Here is a 20,342-nt window from a genome sequence, read left to right as displayed (position 1 = left end):
GTTATGTGGGAGCCTCTCCCTGCTCTGCTGCTCTGTGCTGGGGAGCTGCCAATCTGTGCTGTGGAACTGGCTTGGGGTTTTAAACACCTCTGACTTCTCAGAGGGAATAGCTCTCAGCTGCTGCCTATGGACACCCAGCCAGCCCTCTTGCGCCTCCGCAGTTCCTACCAGGCTTGATTTGGTGTCCTCTTTCCGTCCCTGGCTATAAGGATTCTCTCCAGCTGCTCTTCAGTTGGTTTTTCCTGATGACTTGTCTTTATTTTTGTTGTAATTCCAGTTTGGTCCTGGGAGACAGTCTGTGAAGCTTCCATTCACTCTGTCCCCATTTTTCAGAACCTGATCACAAATTATTAACTGGGCAGGTGGGTAGTCATGCTCCAGGCATATAACTTTTTTTTTTTTTTTTTTTAATCCTCATCCGAGGACATTTTTCCATTTTTTGTACAGATAGAGTAGGAGGGAGAGAGAGGAAGAGAGAGAGAGGGAAACATCGATGTGAAAGGGACACATCGAGTGGCTGCCACCCGCACGACCAACCAGGGCCGGGGACAAACTGCAACCGAGGTACATGCCCTTAGCGGGAACCGAACCCGGGTCTCTCCGGACCGCAGGCGGACGCTCTAACCGCTGAGCCAAACCGGCCAGGGCCAGGCATATAACTTTTGATGAAAGGCTTTTATCTTTGCCTTAAGCAAGTCGTATCCATTGTGTCTGTGCATTTATGTTAACACGCCTTTGAAACCCACCCCTCCAGGCCCCTCCTTAAAAAGCATGACCATCCTCGAGAGAACACAGATCTTTTTAAATCCTCACCCGAGGAATTTTTCTATTTATTTTCAGACAGAATGGGAGGGAAAGACAGAGAGAGAGAGAGAGAGAGAGAGAGAGAGAGAGAAACACACCAGTGAGAGAGAGATACATTGATAACACATCGATTGATTGTCCTTGCCCAACCCCAGCCAGGGCCAGGGACTGAACTTGCAATCAAAGTGACAACTCTTGCCCTGGCCGGTTTTGCTCAGCGGTTAGAGCGTTGGCCTGCGGTCCTGAGAGACCCGGGTTCGGTTCCCGCTAAGGGCGCGTACCTCGGTTGCAGTTTGTCCCCGGCCCTGGTTGGTCGTGCGGTGGCAGCCACTCGATGTGTCCCTTTCACATCGATGTTTCTTTCTATCTCTTCCTCTCTCTCCCTCCCACTCTATCTGTACAAAAAATGGAAAAATGTCCTCAGGTGAGGATAAAAAAATAAATAAATAAATAAACAAAGTGACGACTCTTCCATCTGTGGGCCGACGCTGTAACCTCTGAGTCAAACTGGCGAGGGCAAGTGAGCACAGATCTTAACTATCCTATAATCCAATCCCTGCCTTGCTTTCTCCCACATTCATTTAATCTTCCTTATGATCCCCCCTTAATCGCAAATGCACAAAAGCAACTGCAAATTGTTATTCTCTGAAGCATTTTTCTCAGTCTGTTGAGATCTTTCTTCCAGGCATATCCTCTGTTTGGGTCAAATAAATTATAAAAATTCTCTACAGGTTTGGATGTTCTTATATTGACATGTGCCTAATGGACCCTTTTTGTCTGTTGAAGGAGGTGATCTTGCCTGAAACAATCCACTCTTTTCCCCCTTTTGCCTGTAAAAGCTGTTCATTCTGTACATCTCTGAGCTCCTTTGTAATTGCTAAATGGGATGCTGCCCAATTTCAGAATCATTTAATACAGCCAATTAGATCCTCAAATTTACGCAGTTGAAAAAAAAAATTTTTTTTTTTTTATAGTGATCTGCCCATGGCTGCTGCTTGTGCTGGGCTTGGAGGTGCCCAGGAAAAGCTAAGTTGTGAACCAAGGCCGGCTGCTTCTAGTGCCAGGCCTGGGGCCACTTAACGAGAGGTATGGGGCTTGCTGAGACCAGATGCTGCTTGTTTGAGAGATTTTAGGAAAATCTGAAGCAGGATCCAAGACAGGCCAATCCTATGGTAAAGCCTTTGGAAACAGCTTGGGTGGGCCCGAAAGTTGGGTAGGGCAGGGTCTCAGGGAGTCACCAGGGCGGGGCAAATAGTGTGATCCAGGCTGCTGGAGTCCCAGATATGGCAGCACGTCTGTGTGGGAGAAAGCTGTCTCTCCAGCCCTGGTTCCAAGGCCAAACAGCTCTCTGGTGCCTTTCAAGCTGCCTCTCCTCCAAGCTTAGAGGACCCCCTCAGTCCTCAGGGAGGACCTTCCCAGCCGAGGTGTCCTCCTGATTTTTATCTGCCACACGTGGGTGTGGGACCAGCCCTGCACCTCCGCACCTCCTACCAGTCTCAATGTGGCTGCTGCTTTAATTTCGTAGTTGTAGGACTTCCATTCAGCTCTATTTCAGGCAGTTCTGAATGTTGGCTGTGCTGTAGTTTAGTTGTAACTTTGATGTGGTTGTGGGAGGAGGCGATACCGTGTTTACCTCCCCGCCATCTTGACCGGAAGTCTCTCCAGAAGATACTTCTTTTCAGGCCTCTGGTCCAGGCCAGTGCCCAGGGTTCAGTGGCACCTGTTGGTGCCAGTGCAGTTCACGGGCCACCTCGGATCCAGCAGAAGTCTGGTTGGCCTTGGGTGGCATGGGTACTCAGGGCCAGTCCAGACCCTTTCTGTGCAGTCAGTACGATTAGTGCTTGAACTCAGGCCCCTCTTTGAGCCACTCTACCTAAGAGCCACTGAGGCTCAGTGTACTGGCTTGGTTAGTGTCCCCCCAAATTCACATTCTTCCCAGAACCATAGACTGTGACCTTCTTTGGAGTAGGATCTTTGCAGATGTGATTAGTTAAGATGAGGTGATTCTGGAGTAGAAAGGGCCCCAAATCCAGTCTGATTGGTGTCCTTAAAAAAAGAGATACACATACAGATACGGAGGGAAGGTGGCCATGTAAAGACAGGCAGAGACTGGAGTGAGGCAGCCACAAGCCAAGGAACGCCAAGGATTGCTGGCAACCACCGGGAACTAGGAGAGAGGGATGGAACCGATTCTTCCCTTGAGGCTTCTGAACTAGCAATCAGTGACATCAGATGGGCCCCGAGACCATCTCTGAGGCTTGTGGGAGAATCGGAGTTAGTTTACTTCAGTTAACCGCATTCAGAACGACTGCTCCTCTCGACTGCTCCTCTCGGGGATGAAATGACCTGGCCTGACGCAGATATATGTAATGTGACGGGGTTAGGTCTTTCTGTTCTTCATTTTCAGGCTTCCAAAAACCATCAGCAAGGCCTGCCACCCACCTTCGAGCTTCTGAGGTCCTCTTTCCTCTGGGTCAACTAAGAATTGGAAAGATTTGTGTCAACTAGGAGGTGGTAAGAGGCAAGCAGTCTCCTGCAGGTTCTGACCTTTGGCCTTCTCCCTGCTTTGATGTTGTTACTCCTTTGCCACGTTGTTCTAAGCACATAAGTGCCTCAGAAATTGTCCATTTGAACGGAGAGGGGCTGTAATGGCGTGGCTGCCTACGAAGTAAGTAAACCAGAACTTAAACCTGTAAATGCCTCAAGGTTATGAAATCAAAATGCTAAAGAAATAAACACTTAACTAGGCTTTAAGCTACAGCCAATCAGTTTCCTTCTGTTGCTTCCCCACTTTCTCCGTAGGAGCCTTCACCTGGCTGCTGTGGCGTGTGCTCCTAACCACTTCCAGTTTGGTGCTGTGTGATTTGAATTGATTTTTGCTTAAATAAACTCTTAAAATTTTAAATATGACTTAGTTTATCTTTTTGTGTGTGAGTGAATCCTCACCCGAGGATATTTTTCCATTGCTTTTTGTTTTTTAAAGAGAGTGGAAGGGAGGGAGAGAGAGAAACATGGATGTGAGAGAGACACATCAACTGGTTGCCTCCTGCACGACCCCAACTGGGGCCAGGGATAGAACCTGCAAGCCAGATACGTGCCCTTGACCTGGAATCAAACCTGAGACCCTTCGATCAGAGGGCTGATGCTCTAACCCCTGAGCCAAACCGGCCAAGGCCACATCTGTTTTTTTATTTGGAATACCTTGGTCCCCTCTTAGCATCCTCATCCAGGTTCCATCATCATTTGTGGATTCAATAGATTGAGCTCCCCTATGTGCCAGATGCTGGTAAAACAGATAGACTGGCCCTGTCCTCCTGGATCTTAGATTTAGAAAAAAAATTTTTTTTCTTTATTGATTTTAGAGAGAGAGGAAGGGAGAGGGAGAGAGAGCTAGAAACATCGAAGAGAGAGAACATAGATTGGCTGCCTCCTGCATGCCCCCCACTGGGGATTGGGCCCACAACCTGGGCATGTGCCCTGACTGGGAATCAAACCGGCGACCTCTTGGTGCAGGGGTCGACTCTCAACCATTGAGCCACACCGGCTAGGCTGGATCTTAGACATTAATGGGGAAACAGACACTAAACAATGCAAGCATGTTGAGAGCTGGGAAGAAGGAAGAGAACAGGGTCACCCGGGTGACAGGGAAGGCAGGCCTCTGTGAGCCCATTTTGATGGAGACATAAAGAATAGGAACGAAGGGGCAGTTGTGGGGAGATGGGGGCCATAGCCTTGCAAGCAGAGGGCACTGCAGAGCTTGGCTCCAGGAGGCGGGTCAGTCAGCAAGGAGAGCAGAGCCAGGGGAGGGTTGAGGTGGGAGGACCAGGCCAACACCTCATCCCACAGGGCTCAAGGCAAAGAAGTTTGGATTTTAGCACAAGTGAACTAGGAAGCCACTGAAGTTGTTGTTGTTTTTAGAGTTTTATTGAAGTATAATTTACAGATCATAAGATAAGATTTACCTGTTTTAAATGTACACTTAAATATATAGGGATATCTCAGCATCATCTTAGTGCACTTTTAGGACATTTTAATCACCCCCCCCCCCAGTTTGATAGAGTGATTTTATTTGTATTAAATGTCTGAAAAAGGCAAATTTGCAGACAGAAAGCAGATTAGTGGTTGCCTGGAGCTGGGGGTGGGTGGGTCCGGGGAGTGACTGCAGACCGCAGGGAGGTGTTGCTCCTGAGGCGGACAGGAAGGGTGTTGGGCTGTGTGGACTCCTTGAGGCCTCTCGGTTCACAGGCTCTCTGTTCAGCTGTGGGGCACACTTCCTGAAGGGGCCTCTGCTGATGTTGAGCTTTTTCACGCAGTCTTTCTGACAGAGCATAGAAAACAGCGAGTGTCCTTCGCTACGTAAAAAGCCTAGGACGCCAACAACACGCATGCGTTGGTACGCGATTGACTTGAGGGAAAGAATAAAATGTTTGAGCAGTGCACCCAGTCTTTCCCTACCATAATCTCAGCCTACTTGGTTGAAACTTTCCTAAAGTCTGTGTCCTGCCTTGACTGGCACATCCATGAGGGCAGAGACCACTGCTTTCCCCCAGCACTTTGCACAGTGCCTGGCGCACAGTAGGTGCTTCATGATATTTCTTGAATTGATGGATGGGTGCAGGGTTATTGTGTTCTCAGCTGCATTTCCTGTGCCCAGAGCACAGCTTGGCACACAGCAGGCTCTCAATATTTATTGAACGGATGGGTGGGGATGACATAATTTGCTAGTATTAATAGGTGACTGATAAAACCCCAGAGGTGGTGTGGATGCTGGTTTTATAAGAAAACTCATGGTTGACGGCCACTGGAGCCCATCTAAACCTCAGGCGCTGTGCGAGGGGCCTACCTGCACCGTTTTATGGATGCCCTCGCGAATCCTAGAAGGTGGTGTCATTAAGTTCCCCTTTATACAGAAAAGGAGATGGAGACACATTGCAGGCTCGGGCCCATGGTCACACAGCTGTAAGAAGATGGTTCTGAAGTGTGAGCTCATAGCCCTCTGCTCTCCGACCTAGAAGCAACTTCTTTCTCAGGTGGGGATGCATGTTTGTTTTGGAGTCTGGAAAATCAAAGCTGTTTTTTATAAAACCTTTTTATTTTATTTTATTAAAAAAATTTTTTTTTTCTTGCCCTGGCTGGTTTGGCTCAGCGGTTAGAGAATCGGCCTGTAGACCAAAGAGTTCTGGTCAAGGGCACATACCTTGGTTGTGGTTCATCCCCAGCCCTGGTCGGGGTCATGCAGGAGGTAACCAGTCGATGTGCCCCTCTCACATCGATGTTTCTCCCTCTCTCTCTCTCTCTTTCTCGCCCTCCCTCCAACTCTATTTGAAGATAAATAGAAAAATATCCTCAGGTGAGGTTAAAATATATATATATATATATATATATATATATATTTAGCCCTGGCTGGTTTGGCTCAGCGGTTAGAGTGTCGGCCTGTGGCCCAGAGAGACCCGGGTTCGGTTCCCGCTAAGGGCACGTACCTCGGTTGCAGTTTGTCCCCGGCCCTGGTTGGTTGTGCGGGTGGCAGCCACTCGATGTGTCCCTTTCACATCGATGTTTCTCTCTCTCTCTCTCTTCCTCTCTCTCCCTCTCTCTTCCTCTCTCTCCCTCCCACTCTGTCTGAACAAAAAAAAAATGGAAAAATGTCCTCGGGTGAGGATTTAAAAAAAAAAAAAATATATATATATATATATATATATATTTTTTTTTCATTTATTGATTTTAGAGAGGAAAGGAGAGAGAGAGAGAGAAAGAGAGAGAGAGAAACATCGATGAGAGATAACATTGACTGGCCACCTCCTGCATGCCCACCACTGGGATTGTGCTATGACCAGGGATTGAACCAGTGACCTCTTAGTGCGTAGGTCAGTGTTCAACCACTGAACCACACCAGCCGGGCTATAAAACCTTTTTTTATTTTTTAAGTTTTTTTAATTTTTTTTATTGCTTTTTAGAGAGAGAGGAAGGAAGAGGGAGAGAAAGAACCTGCAGCCCCAGCATGCGCCCTGACTGGGAATCGAACTGGCAAACTTTGGTGCACGGGACAAATGCCCGATCAACTGAGCCACACCAACCAGGGCTATAAAACCTCTTTAAGAATTATAAACTAAGATAATTTTCTTATGTTTGTGCTGTATTCTGTGTCTGTTCTTTAAAGTGCTATGAGGGTATTTACAGTATCCTAGAACTAGCTTCGAGGTTTTGAGAAGCAGGAGGTTCTGTTGTCTTGGGGGGGTGACGTTAGGGGCCCCCTCATTCTGTGTGGATTTGGGGGCTGCTGGCTGGCCAGATCAGACTCAACAATGCTCATAGCCCAGGCTCTCTTCCACTAGGTAGGACTTGGACACAGCAATCCAAAGTGTCTGTACACACCCCCGCCCACCATTTAATTCCACAAACATTTATCAGTCTGTGTTCCAGGCAGTTTTGTAGGAACTGGGCACATGAAGAGGAACAAGAGACTGTCCATGCCCTAGTTTACAATTTGATGATAGAATCAATCAATCAATCAATCAATCAATCAATCAATCAATACCAGAATAAAGTGCCAAAAGAGCTGTATATAAGAGAAGTAGGGAGGTAGGTGGGAGGGTGGGAGAAGATTTCATAGGACAAGTGACCTTCCAGTTGAATCTTAAAGGTCAAATACAATCTTAACTGAATTGGGGGCTGGGAGCAGAACAGGCAATCCAGACGGAACAAAGATGGGAAATGACGCCTGATCCAGTCTCCCTGACCATGGTGTGTGAGGGGGAAGTAGAGGCACATCACTGAGAGAGAAAATGGGAAAGGGGACGCTTGAGCTCATCTCGGCTCTTGCTCATGGTGATTTTTCTTCCCTTGGCTCTTCTCTCAGATCTGGTTTCAGACAACTGACCTGCAGAAATTGTTCCCACAAACTGATTCACACTGAGGCGACTCGACCAAGCAAGGTGTAAGTCACGACTTTCCCATTTTGCACTAGAACTACTGCTTCTTGGGAGTGACTTGTGGGCTCCGGTTTCACCTAGAGTCATTTGGTCACTTCAGCCTTCTAAAAAGAACCAGTGTCAGGCCCCAGCGACTAATCCAGCTGAATTCCGGAAGGATGGGGAGGTGAGGCATGACTCGCCCCTAATCTGGTCGTGTGCCTGTCTTGTTGTTTCTCGAGGCAAGTGAAAGACGTCTGGACGCACACAGAGAGCCAGGGGGGTATTAAATTCTGGCCCCTGGCTCCTCAAGAAAACTACAACCTCAAAAGCAAGTCAAACTCATCAACAGAATCCGGAATGTTCCTGTGGGTCTGACAACGTAAGAGCAATCTTGGGAAAGCTTCCAGGGGCAGCGGCAAAGAGGAGTCGACAGAGGAAACGAACTTCCAAAGGAGAGACTTCAGAAGAACTCCGCCCCCCTGGGCATCTGCTTCAGATCCCAAACATGACTACACTGTCACATCAGGAAGTTCGGCAGCGATTTCCCACTGTGGAGTGAAGCAAGATGATGAACTCCAAGAGCCTTCCAGCCCAAGGACCGGGTTTTAAGCTGATTTTTCTACCCTGGAAACTAATTTTTAAAAGATTTTTCTTGAGTTTTAGAGAAAGAGGAAGGGAGAGGGAAAGAGAAGCATGGATATGAGAGAGAAACACGGATAGGTTGCCTCCCGCACGTGCCCTGACCGGGAGTTGAACCGGCAACCCCTCGATGTCTGGGATGACACTTAAGCATCTGAGCCACACCGGCCAGGGCTGGAATTTGGTTTTGATGCTCGTTGGATGGCAGACTGAAATCAGCACCACAGACAGGGCCCGGACCCATAATAAAGTTCCAGAAGGTCTTTTCTCAAACACGCTATTATGTCAGAACCCCAGCTGACAGGTTTAGGACACGTGGGAAGAGCCACAGACTGGGGTAACAGAAACATTGACAGGTCAGCTGCCCCTTCCCCCTGCGTGGGGACAAGCCCCCATGTAACCTGACATCACCACCGCTGTGGTAGCAGGAAATCCTTACCTGGCACTCACCCCGGCACAGGTGCTGTTCTCAGTACTCTGCAAACGGAGCTCTCGCAGCTGGGGAGCTGGGGTTGAGGTAGGAGCTCTAATTGTCCCAGTGACTCTAACTGCCACAGAGTCACTGAGTGACTGCCCAGGGACATTGAGCTAACGAGTGCCAACTGGGACTTGGACTCGGGCAGCTGGGGCACAGAACATGCAGTTCACCATGACGCCACACGGCCGTTGGTGCCATGGCGTGACTGACTCAATGTGACTTCATGACATCACAGAGGTTTCTGCACAGGTTATAAAGATGTCATGTGCCGCCTTGCCTGCTCCTGTCTCGAGTTCTAGGTCATGACTTAACTTATGTTTCAAGACCCTTATTTCTCCCACTGAGGAGGATGCAACAGTTGACATGTGAACACATTGCCTTTAAGACTCAGGTTTACGGGTCTCTCTTGAATTTGTGTTGAGTGGGGTTGAAGACTCAGAACACGGCCCTAGAAGTTGTCCCAAAGGCTGAGAAACGAGGCTCAACTCCCCACTCAACTGCACTCTTAAGTTTATTCGCCTGCTTCCGTGCCTCCCTCCCAGGCCCTGCGCCCCGAGGGGACAAAGCCAGCTTTACTCTCAGCTGCCGCCTTCTCAGCTGTGACCCAGGACGGAAGGAAGGAAGGATGACAGGCATGGGTTTCATCTTCCTGGGGCGGCAGGAGTGGAGCCATCTGTGTTAGTGGCCGCTGGTGGTGCCAGCGTGGCTTGCTGCAGCTCTCCGTTTGCTGGGGGGTATTGTGCCAGGGCATAGAGGAAGCCGCCCAGGGACCCCACGGCCATGGCTGTGTTGTGGGAGGAGCAGCCATCTGGGGATAGAGACAGATTCCCCGCTGTGAGTGCCGGGCGGGGCCACAGTTCCATCGTGAGTGCTTTTCAGATACTCCCCCAGCCAGCCTGATGCCCGCAGCTCCCCTTTGCTGGGCTGGGCACCCACTGGCCAGCTGCTGGGTATCGGCCACTCATAGCTCCCTTCTCCAGAGAAATGTCTTCAGCTGTCTGGGGGGTTACACCTCCTCCCAGTGACAGTAATACAGGGGCACAAAAGCCAGGCCCCTGTCTTGGGGTGTGACTCTGTGGTGTGATTCATGCTCGAGCCCCCTCCTGGGGGGTCTGACCTGAGGCCACACCCTTGTCCAGCTCCTTCCTGTTTCCCTTAGTCTCAGGCCCTCCAAGACCTTCAGCACCTCATTGCCCCGTTTTACATTTGGGGAAACAGGTTCAGGTAGCAGAGCTGAGCTCCCAGCCCTGGTAATTCTACAGCTTGTTTCTAGACCCTGGGACCTACAGGTCCCCTGTGAGCACCTGCCTGAAGCAGGAACCTCTTAGATGTTCTTTGGTTCTCTGAACTCAAAGCGGACCACCCACCTTCAGTCTCTGGGCTGGTGGAGGGAGCCAAGACTTTCCTCTCCCTTCACAAACTTGGAGAAAAGAAGAACCCCAGCCAGGCCCCTTGCGGGGAGGGAGAGAGAAGGTTTCAGTACCCCGGCAGTCTATGCTAATCGGTGGCCTACCCTCCGCCAAAGTCTGTGGGGAGAGCTTTGCACACGATCTGATAGTAACCTCAACGGCCCTTTGAAGGACTCACTTTTTTGGTTCCATTTTACAGATGTAAAAACGGAGGCTCAGAGAGGCTGAATGATTCCCACAGTGAATAAGGGCAGAAGCACATTCAAACCCAGACAGCCTGCCTTCTAATCCCGTGCTCCTCATCTCCACGGGTGTGCGCCAAAAGCGAGAGAAGGAGCACGTTGCTCTCTTGGGCAGTTTCCTGGGCTGCTGGTCAACCATCGGAGCCCCGGAGAGGGCCTTGGGCTTCGGAATTTCTCCAGCTCCCTCTCCAGCTGTCAGTCTTCAGGGAGCAGCCAGCTCCCAGGGTGTGCACAGCAGGCTCCCTACCTCCTGCCATATGCAGCTACTCTGTCCCCTCCATGTCAGGCAGGCCTAGCCGGGGCAGGGGGCCCCTGGGAGTCTCCTGAGAGTCTCTCCCTTGTCCTGCCCGACCCCTGGGGACAGCTACAAAACGGACCCATTGGATTTGTGATTCCACTCCCCTCTCTGGTCGACCTGCAGGTAGGTGATGAGGCCGGGGTGGGGTTGATAGTGAGACATCAGTTACTGAAATCATCCCCCAGCGCACGCTGGACATTACTCAGAGCTGGCTGTCCCATTTCCCTTCCTGCGTTTGCCTTGCAGTTACTTTTTTTTTTTTATCGTCACCTGAGGATATTTTTGCAGTTACTTATTTGTATTAATAAAAAGATGCTAATCAAGTCCTCTCTTCCTTCTTTCTCCCTCTCTCTCCATGCCTTTATTCCATGTCATATCTTGCCTTTCTTTCCTTTCTCATGTAGTTATAGCCTATTCTCAGCCTCCCTGAATTGGTGGGCTGACCACATAACTTATCACTTCAACCGGGACGCTTTGGGGGGGACAAGGAGTACTATTTATAATGGCACCAGGACAACAGGTGGAAGCCGGGGATACCAGGACATGTGGCCCCTGGGACTGTGCTGGTTACTTGCGTGCTGGCTTCCAGATTCCCTCCCTGCCTTTCCTTGCTCCAAATTCCTGGGCACCGCCCTCTTCGAACTACATTTCCCAGGCTGCCTTGCCCACCAACAGCAGGCACAGGTGGAGCTAGGGGAGAAGCTGAAGTGTTTCTCCCCCTCTGTCTCCTCTGTGTCCAGCTCCTGAAGTTCTGCTAACACCACCTCCAGGGAGGGGCAGTGGTATCCCGCCGTGGTTCATCTCTGGGTTTTCTCACCTCCCCTGTGTTCAGCTCTTGCAACACCTCTGAGACAAGTTCTCTCTATTCAATTCCCTCTTGGGAAGTTTCACTTGCGGATTCCGTTCTCCTGATTAGAACTTGATGGAGAGGTGTTCTCTCTGTGATTTCCAGTGATACACTGAGACTTCTCTTTCATGTTCCTTTCACTGAGACGATATCTCTGGACTCCCCACTTCCCAAGGGGAGGGCGTTAGGGACTCCTACCCTCCCCCCCGCAAGTGCCCTTTGACCCGGCCCCTTCAGGGATGCTGGGGCTGTGGAGGGCCATCTGTGTGTGGCCTTTCTGGAACATCTCTTTTCACGCCAGGAAGGTCCCTTGGGTATTTCTATTACCTGCAAATTGTTTTTCTCGCCTCTTTACTCTTCTCAAATTATGCTGTTGGTGTTGAATGACTTGAGCTAATTTCTCATCTTCAGCATCTGGGAGAAGAGTGAAAGATGAACTTCTCAAGCTGGACTTTAAACATTACTTGCTAACCTCCCCCCTCACAACACCTCAAACCACTCCACTCCTCTCTTGGATGTGGAGGCTCTTCCAGAAGTTTCCTTGAGCACCTGTCTGCAGGCCCTGCCCCATGGCCTAAATTTGTCACCTACGGGTATTTCTCGAATTGTGGTCCCCCAGCCACCCACATCTGAATGGCCAAAGGAGCTCATCAAAAATGCAGGTTAGCCCTGGCTGGTTTGGCTCAGCAGTTAGAGCGTTGGCCCATGGACCAATGCGTCGTGGGTTTGATTCTGGTCAAGAGCACATACCTCCGTCTGGTTTGTCCTCGGCCCTGGTCGGGTCGTGTGGGAGGCAACCAGTCAATGTGTCCCTCTCACATCGATGGTGAGGATTTAAAAGAAAGCAGGTTCATGCCCTGGCTGGTGTTGCTCAGCGGTTAGAGCGTCAGCCTGCACACCGAAGGGTCTCGGGTTCGATTCCCGGTCAAGGGCACATACCTGGGTTGCAGGTTCCATCCTCAGCCCCGGTTGGGGCATGTGTGGGAGGCAACCAATCGATGTGTCTCTCTCTCCCCTCTTCCCCCTTCCATTCTCTCTAAAAATCAATGGAAAAAAAAAATATCCTGTGGTGAGGATTAAACAACAACAAAAAATGCAGGTTCATGAAACTAATATGATAGTGTATGTCAGCTGCAATTGAAAAAAAAATTTTTTAATGCAGGTTCCAGAGCCCCAGCCCCACCTCCTGAATCTATAGATCTGGGGCCCGAGAATCTTCATTTCATGAACAACTCTTGCTTCAAAAGCAGACTCTCTTATTTCAAAAGCATTATCTCCAAGCATCACGGCATTTCATTTAGGATGCCAGCAGTTACTGGGAGTCTCCTCTGAACCCAGGCCAGCCAGGTGGTTTCACGTGTATTGTGCCTGCTCCTCACAGCTTAGAAAGGAATTATGCCCATTTATGTACAGATGGGGAAACCGAGGTTCGGAGATGAGGACCAGCTGCCCAGTGTCACACAGCTGGAAGGGACTGCCTCTTCCTCCCTTTGCTCCTGTGTCACCCGTCCCAGACATCTCCCTAAACACTCTGCCTGAAGAACCTTCCCTGATGTTCTTTTTTTTTTTTTAAAGGAATAGTTTATTGATTTTTAGAGAGAGAGAGAAGGGAGAGAGAGAGAGAAACATCAATGAGAGAGAAACATCCATTGGCTGCCTCCTGCATGCTGCCTACCAGGGATCGAGCCCGTACCTGGGCGTGTGCCCTGACTGGGAATCGAAGCAGCAACCTTTTGGTGTATGGGACGACACCCAACTGACTGAGCCACGCCGGCCAGGGCTGACGTTCTTTACCTTCTCAGCCTGCATCTCCCTCACAGCCCTTTCAGAACTTGAAATTATTTCACTTATTGGTTGGTCTGGGTGGGTTCTGCCTGAACAGTGCCCTAGCTGATCCGGAGCCTAGCACAGTGTCTGGCACACAGTAGGTGCTCAGGGAATACTCGTTGAAGGAATGAGTTTGTTAATGCAGCAGTGGGCCAACCTGACTGCCCCCTGTCCTGCAAAGTTTTGGCTTCCAAAGTTCTGAGCCCACTTCCACCTGTGTGCGTTTGTGTGTGTGTGTGCATGCACATGGGTGTTGCAAATCTCTCCTGGCTTCCCTCACACCCGCGCATCCTTTCCCCATCTGGCCTAGGACATGCTGACGCCAACCACCCTCTGTTCCCAGCCAGGGCCAAAGGTAGCTCACCAGGCCTCCCAAAGCATCCTTCCTGCAGCTTCTGCCAGCTGAGAATGGCCTCCAGCCACCGAAGCTTGTAGAAGTCGGAGAAGCCACCGATTCCACAGAGCATGACTGGAAGCAAGCACAGGGGGCCCTCTGCAGCCCTGCTCCCACAGTCCTACCTCCTCCCACCCCCCCAAGGCCACTACAGGGCCATCTACCTCCTCCTACCAGGGCCAGGCAGTGCCAGGAGGTGAATGCCCAGTGTAGTGGCCGACAGGAGGCAGCTCTGAGACCCTGCTTTAGTGAGCAGGGGCTCCCAGGCCTGGGTCCTGCCTCCCACTTAGGACCTTGTTTGAAGGGAATCTATAGTCAGGATCAGGAGAGGGATCTGGACACTGAAGCCAAGAAGTGGCCACCCAGGGACCCCCTTCGTGCCTCAACTCTAAGGTTTTGACCCACTGTTTGCCAGTCAGTCCATCCAGAGCTCTGTCTGGACTGCTTCCTGCCCCCAAAGGCAGTCAAAACAGTGGCCGATAAAATATAGGATGCCCAGTTAAATTTGAGTTTCCAATAAACAACAAATTAAAAAATTGAAGTATGAGTATAGCTCATGCAATATTTAGGATATTTATACTAAAACAGTATTCATTGTTTATGTGAAGTTCAAATGTACCTGGGCATCCTGGACTTTTATTTGCTAAATCTGGCAGCCCTGCTCTGTGTGTGCCTGCCCGGTTGTTACAAGGGACCCCCTGCTGCTCGGTCCCCAGACAGGAATGCCCACTGTTCTCCATGAAGATGTCCCGGGTGGGGTAGGCATATCCGATGGCTTCAGCTCTCCGGTTCAGGTCCATCATGTTGGCACAGAACAGGTTCATGTAGTGCTGGCTCTGGCGGAACAGCCCCCTTGTGCATCCCTTCTGCGGGGACAAAGGACGTTGGTGGTACAGGTGACAGAGGTGCACTCTGTTCTGGGAAGACTTGCAGTTCTGAGATGGTCCTGCAAGTTGCTACCTTTAGGTCAGGTCTTTCCCCTTTTCCCAAAATTTCTTCCCCACCCACAATCCCAGCCTGTTGGAGGCCCAGTCATGGGGCTCAGAGCGATCTGGGTTTGAGTCCTGGCTCTGCTGTGTGACCTTGGCCCACCAAGTTCACCTTCTGGAGCCTCAAGGGGCTTCGCAAGGAAAGGGCATTGCTGCTGGGAACTGCCCTGGAGGGGCCCTCACACAGTTGGGAGATACGCACTAGGAGTGCCCGACAGGATGCCCAACACTAGGGGGCACTCCACAGCAGTTAGCTGAGGTTAGGACATTCTGCTTCCAGACTGACGAGGCTGGTGGCTTCAGTGCTATTCAGAGTGGGTGTGCCACGCATACTGGGGGAGGACAGGAGATGTGAATAGGCTTTAGAAACTTTTACAGCAATGTGTCAGGGTAACTTTCTACCTGTCGAATTTAATAGTCAAATAATGTTCCTCGTCATCTGGTTTGTATTGTATTTACAAAAATACTGGTCGGTGATGGTTTGCAAATAAATAATAATAAAAGAATCTGTTAAAACCAGCAAGTCCCTTTTCCGCTAGCATTTCTGGATGTTTAAATAACATTTTTGAATACAGATAATGATCCCTACTTCTCTATATAAAGAAATATAGGTGTTTTTAAATGATCAGTGTTATTTAGCAAAGTTTGAGCTCTTGGGCTTGGAAGCACATTGGGTGCTAGGGAGGTGGGGCGGGCTGCTTTGGTGTTGAATTGGTCTCCTAGGAGCAACTGTCAACTTTAGCCTAAGTCCCTTTCCATTCGTGGGTATTTACTGAATTCTTTCTGTTGCTTCTCTTTGACTCCCTTTTTGTTTTTCTTATGCCCACAATCCAGGTCAGCATGCAAAGCTCTCCGTCCAACAGAATCCCCAATCCACACCCCCGCACCCAGTTCGGTTAGATGTTACAGCCAGTGGACGGCAGGCTACTCTCATTTCTCCTCCCTGGTGTCTGAAACACAATTCCAGAAACCTGCTCACGTTCCCAGCGTGTAGCATACAAGACCACATAGCCCCTCTGATCTCCCTTCGCCTCCTCGGGCGTGGCCACGACACTCACCATTCTGGCCGAGAGGAAGAAGAGCAGCTGGTGGGACAGGCAGTAGCCCGAGCAGCCAGGCTTTGTCATGAGGGTCCTGCAGAAGTCTGAGAGTTTGCAGGGCTGGCCGCTGTCTGTCCTGGGGGAGGGGTGGTTCCAGGCTGTGAAGGGTGTCCTAAAGGAAGCCCGAAGGCCTGGAGCCTTCCCTGGTCCTGATTCCCCCACTGGTTGTTAGAACCCTGTAGGCTTGAGGCACCCAGCTGACCACAAGGGGCTGCTAGATAAAACACAGGTGTCTGTGCTTTGATTGGCTAAATCTCGGTACCCCCAGCACAGGGAGGTGACCTGGAGCTATCTTGGGTTGGAGGAGCCAGGAGGCTGCAACTTCCCATTGTTCCATGGGAACTCTGCACCCAGACAGCTTGGGGTTTGGGCCCAGCATGTCCATTGCCCCTGTGCCAGGCTTGCCCCATGCAAGGGGTGGGGCAATGGGCGGGTCCCTCGCTGCATGGAGAGCAGACCTTCTTTGAGCCCGAACACCTCTCTGAAGGATGCTGAGAGGACGGGGCCTGAGCACCTGCTGCCCTCTGCCCGTGGATCCCTGCATCTGGGCTGCCCTTGGATATGCTCGAAGGCCAGGGCTCAGCAGGGTGAAATGGGGAGCTACACTAGGCTCGGGTCCTGTTCTCCAGACCTGCAGCTGGGTCGGGCAACAGAACCATAAAACAAATGGATATTGCACCTGTGGCTGCGGTGATGCTGGGAGAGGCAGCCCCTCACTGGGAGGTCAGCCTCGTGCAGCAGGGTAAGGGAAGGTTCTGGAGGAAGTACACTGGGGCTGGTTCTCAACTGTGCGCAGTTACTTAGGCCCAGGAGTGGGGCGGGGTGGGGTGGGAGGAGGCCCACAGAGGGGTACTCTTGGCAAAAGGACGGGCTTACAGTGGGAGGGTGTCCCTCAGGGTTGGACCAGGGGGCCCTGGGGGCCTGGAAGGGTGGTAGGAGATGGGGCTTTGTCCTGACAGCAACAGGAAGCTTCACACTGGGGGTGGGGTGTTCACGTGTGGTTTTTGACAAGGTCCCTCTGGTGTGGGGAGACCAGTCAGGAGGTGAGGGTGGGAGGGCAGAGATGGGGGGTGGCTGGACCAGGCTGGCAGCCTCGGGTGGAGAGTGGGGGCCGACTCACATGTGAGGGGGGTGTGAGGGGAGAGGGAGGCTCTGGGGGTGCTCTCCTGGTTTTGTATAAACCTTGGGGACTTGGAGAGCTAGCTGAACAGGACTGGTGGAGAAAAAGCATTTTGGGGTTTTTGGGAAGTGGGGCAAGTATGGGGGCCCACCCAGTTCCCAGCAGCTGCACCATGCACAGGTCACTGCGTTCCTCTGAGAAGGAGTCCTCAGGCTCGAACGTGGGGTACACCATAGAGGTGTTGGTGTGTGTCCAGGCATGTGGGAGCTTCCAAAATCCGGGCTGCACGGTTGGCTGGAACTCTGGCAGAAAGAAGGGGTGGGGGAAGAGACCCAGGAGCAGTGGGCCATGCTATGTTTCACCACCACCCCCAGGCTCCGTGGCTCAGAGCCAAGGAATGGGGTGACCCTCCCCGGGCATCCCTGACCACACGCGGGTGTCTGCTCAGGGCTCTAAGCCTTGCCTGCTGGTTGGGCATTGCACTTGAAACACTCAGGAAGCTCTTTTTTAATTAAAAAATAAAGATAAAAATCACTAGAACAATGTTGGGACTGGCTTTGGCTAAATCCGTGGAAGCCTGAGATGGATAAATAGGGTTAGTTGGTCCCTTCAGTTTGGTTAGAAAGTGAAGCTCTTACAACAGAGATACCCAGCCAAAGGGCTTCTTTAGGAAGGCATGAGCTGGGAGGGTCTCAGGGACCAGGCCTGAGAGAGGTGGAGGGTCTCCCCTGCAGAGAGGGAGGCCCGGGAGGGCTGGGCTGTGGTCCTGTGCAGCAGGGCCAGACATGAGCCCGGAGCCTGGCAGACGGGGCCAGATGAGCATGGTGAGCAGGTTTTATAACCCCCTCCCCGCCCCTCGAACAATTCAGGCGGGCTCAGCAGGCTCACCGGACAGGGCCTGTGGTAGGACAACTCAAGATTGACGAGGAGAAGGAACTCTTAGCTTTATAAGGCATAAGAGATGCTGGCAAGACTCTGATCGCTGATGTGCAAAGGGCTGGATGGCCGCTTAGACGCCACGTCCCGCTCCCTCTGGCCTAGGATGAAGGTCCCCAAGCCTGGGCACAAGCTGAACAAAGAAGGAGCGACTCGTTCCCTACTTTCCAGCCCCTCTGTGTGGGTAGGAGAGGCCGTCTCCGTCTGAAGTCAAGGATGAACAGACATTCCCCAGGGTCAGCCTGTGGCGCTGGAGGGTTACAAGCCGTTCTGGACCCTCCCTTTGCGCCAGGGGAACCTCACTAGGTTATTTCAGTAATAGCCCAGAGCGGTGTTCCTGAAGAAATGGGACTCCACCCCATGCCGTTACCTCTCAGGTACTGCGGGTCACTCAGCTTGAGGTGGAAAATGGCTTTGTGGAGGAGAGGTGCCAGCTGCCGAGCCAGCCTCCCCACGCGCAGGCTCTGCGGCTGCAGCCGCGGGTCCCGGGCCCACTCCTCCCGAACTCCTTCCAGCTGCGCTGTGAGGGAACAGAGTGCACTCATTCCACCATCTGAGCCGCGTGGATAGGAAAAAAGGTCCCAGGACATGACCCTTATGGAACTCTCCGCCTCCTCCAGCTTGAGGGAAAGAATTCGCTGAGTTTATGGAAATCAGGCCTCTGTGGGGCTCAGCGGGGGGCATGGGGTGGCGCTAAAGTGACAGAAGGTTTGGGTGGTCAAGATATCTGGAGGTGGGCCTGGGTTCAAATTCTGACTCTAGTGCTTTTTATGTTGGGTGACCAAAGAGTCATTTAATTTCTCTCCACTTCACTTTCTTCCTCTGTAAAATAGGGATCATGATAGTCCCTACTTCTTGAAGGATGGGGTTATAAGGATGAATTGAGAGGACTTAGCATTGTCCACAGTGCAAAGTAAGCACTTACTAGAGTTTAGCTGTTAGTATTAATTCGGGGGACAGGAGAGAAGAACAAGGGAGGGACTCTGACTGCAGGGCGAAGACCCAGCATGTACAGCTGGCGAGCTGTGACCGCGCAAGGACAGCACACGTCCTGTCGTGGCTTTGGGTACGTCCAAGCCGCTTTTCCAGCAGGTGGCAGTCAAGTGACTTGAGGAAGGGGGTGCCTTTTTCCAGTTCTCACAAAGGTGCCCTGAGGATGGCCTGCCGTGGCCCTGCGGGGTGGGAGAGAACGGTGGCGGCCAGAAAGAAAGGAGATGTCTTTGTCCAGAGCCCCTCCTGCTGGGGCCTGGAGTCCTGGTGGCCCGAAGCCGCCCTGGCAACGCAGAGGGGGCGACTTGGGAGGGGGCCAGCTAGAGCCCCAGGCTGACACACGCAGTTGGCTCCTTGTCACTTAGGGTGGCCTGTGGGGAGGGGCTTACTGCAACTCACTGTGTGGGGGGGTGTCTCCCTGTTTGCCTTGGCCTGTCTCCAGTTCCCTCCTCGGGGATCTTATATTTCTCAAAGCTGAACAAACAGTTGGCTCTTTTCTTGGAGCTTCCTGGTGGCTTTGGCTGGAAGTGGGGGGCATGGGACTGGAAACTACCTTGGAGGTCCCCGGTTTTGTCCATGGCTGATACCCCTACAAAGGGCACACTCCCTCTGCCCACCTTGTTCATGGCATGTCAGGAGGGAGGGACTATCAAATGGATCATTTCCTCCCAGTAAAATAATACTTTCCTAATTTTTTCTCAGTGGCCTTCGAATCCTCCCTGCTTCTGAACAATCTGACGACAGCAGGGCCCCTAGACACCCAGAAGAAGCAAGCCAACCCCCACCCTTCTTTCCTTATGGTTCAATCAGAAGGTGGCCAGGTCCCAGGGTGCAGCAGGCAGGTGCCAGACGGAGAACTGGTTTTCCTGGTGGCCAGTCCAGGGGAGCGAAAGTACACCCACCTTCCAGCACCCGGAACCCCACCACGCCATCCAGGTTGATTTCAGGCAGCCTCTTCTTCAAGAAGGAGGTGGCCCTCTCCAGGGCCGAGAGGATGAGGTCGGCGACGGTGGCCTTGCCCTCTGGGGTGTCCAGCGGTGGCAGTGTGAAGGGCAACACCGGCGGTGCCAGGAGCAGGAGCAGGAGCAGGAGCCCCAGGCTGGACATGGCTGGCTTCTGCTTGAGGCCGGTGGAGCGCTTCAGCCCCGGCCAGCCCGCCCCCATGCGCCTCCTCCCGCCTCCTCCTCCCCTTCCCCCTGCAGAGCGGCAGAAAAGTGGCTGGGCAGGGCTGACCCAGCAGCTGGGGGGGCCTGAGCCCAGGGCTCTGGGAAGGGCAGCTGCAGGGGACTGACTGTGGGGAGGGGGGCCCATCGGTCAGGCCAGGCCTGAATGTGGAGCCAGGGGGCCAAAGGCTGGGG

The 20,342-nt window shown here is 52.0% G+C and overlaps 1 protein-coding gene across 1 annotated transcript; it reads right to left on the bottom strand.

Moving 5' to 3' along the window:
• Positions 1–9,473: 9,473 nt before the first annotated feature.
• CUNH16orf89 (chromosome unknown C16orf89 homolog) lies at positions 9,474–20,091 on the bottom strand. The gene is made up of 8 exons (XM_036279739.1): positions 19,887–20,091; positions 18,365–18,514; positions 17,210–17,360; positions 15,897–16,014; positions 14,580–14,715; positions 13,820–13,924; positions 11,956–12,042; positions 9,474–9,640 (listed from the first exon to the last, which is right to left on the bottom strand). Exons 1-8 carry the CDS (start codon positions 20,089–20,091, stop codon positions 9,474–9,476), a joined length of 1,119 nt encoding a protein of 372 aa, XP_036135632.1.
• Positions 20,092–20,342: the final 251 nt, after the last annotated feature.

The sequence above is a fragment of the Molossus molossus genome, unplaced genomic scaffold (assembly GCF_014108415.1).
Source record: "Molossus molossus isolate mMolMol1 unplaced genomic scaffold, mMolMol1.p scaffold_m16_p_3, whole genome shotgun sequence".
Classification (NCBI taxonomy): Eukaryota; Metazoa; Chordata; class Mammalia; order Chiroptera; family Molossidae; genus Molossus; species Molossus molossus.
Note: the sequence above shows the minus strand (reverse complement) of the source record. Positions and strands in the feature narration are given on the sequence as shown.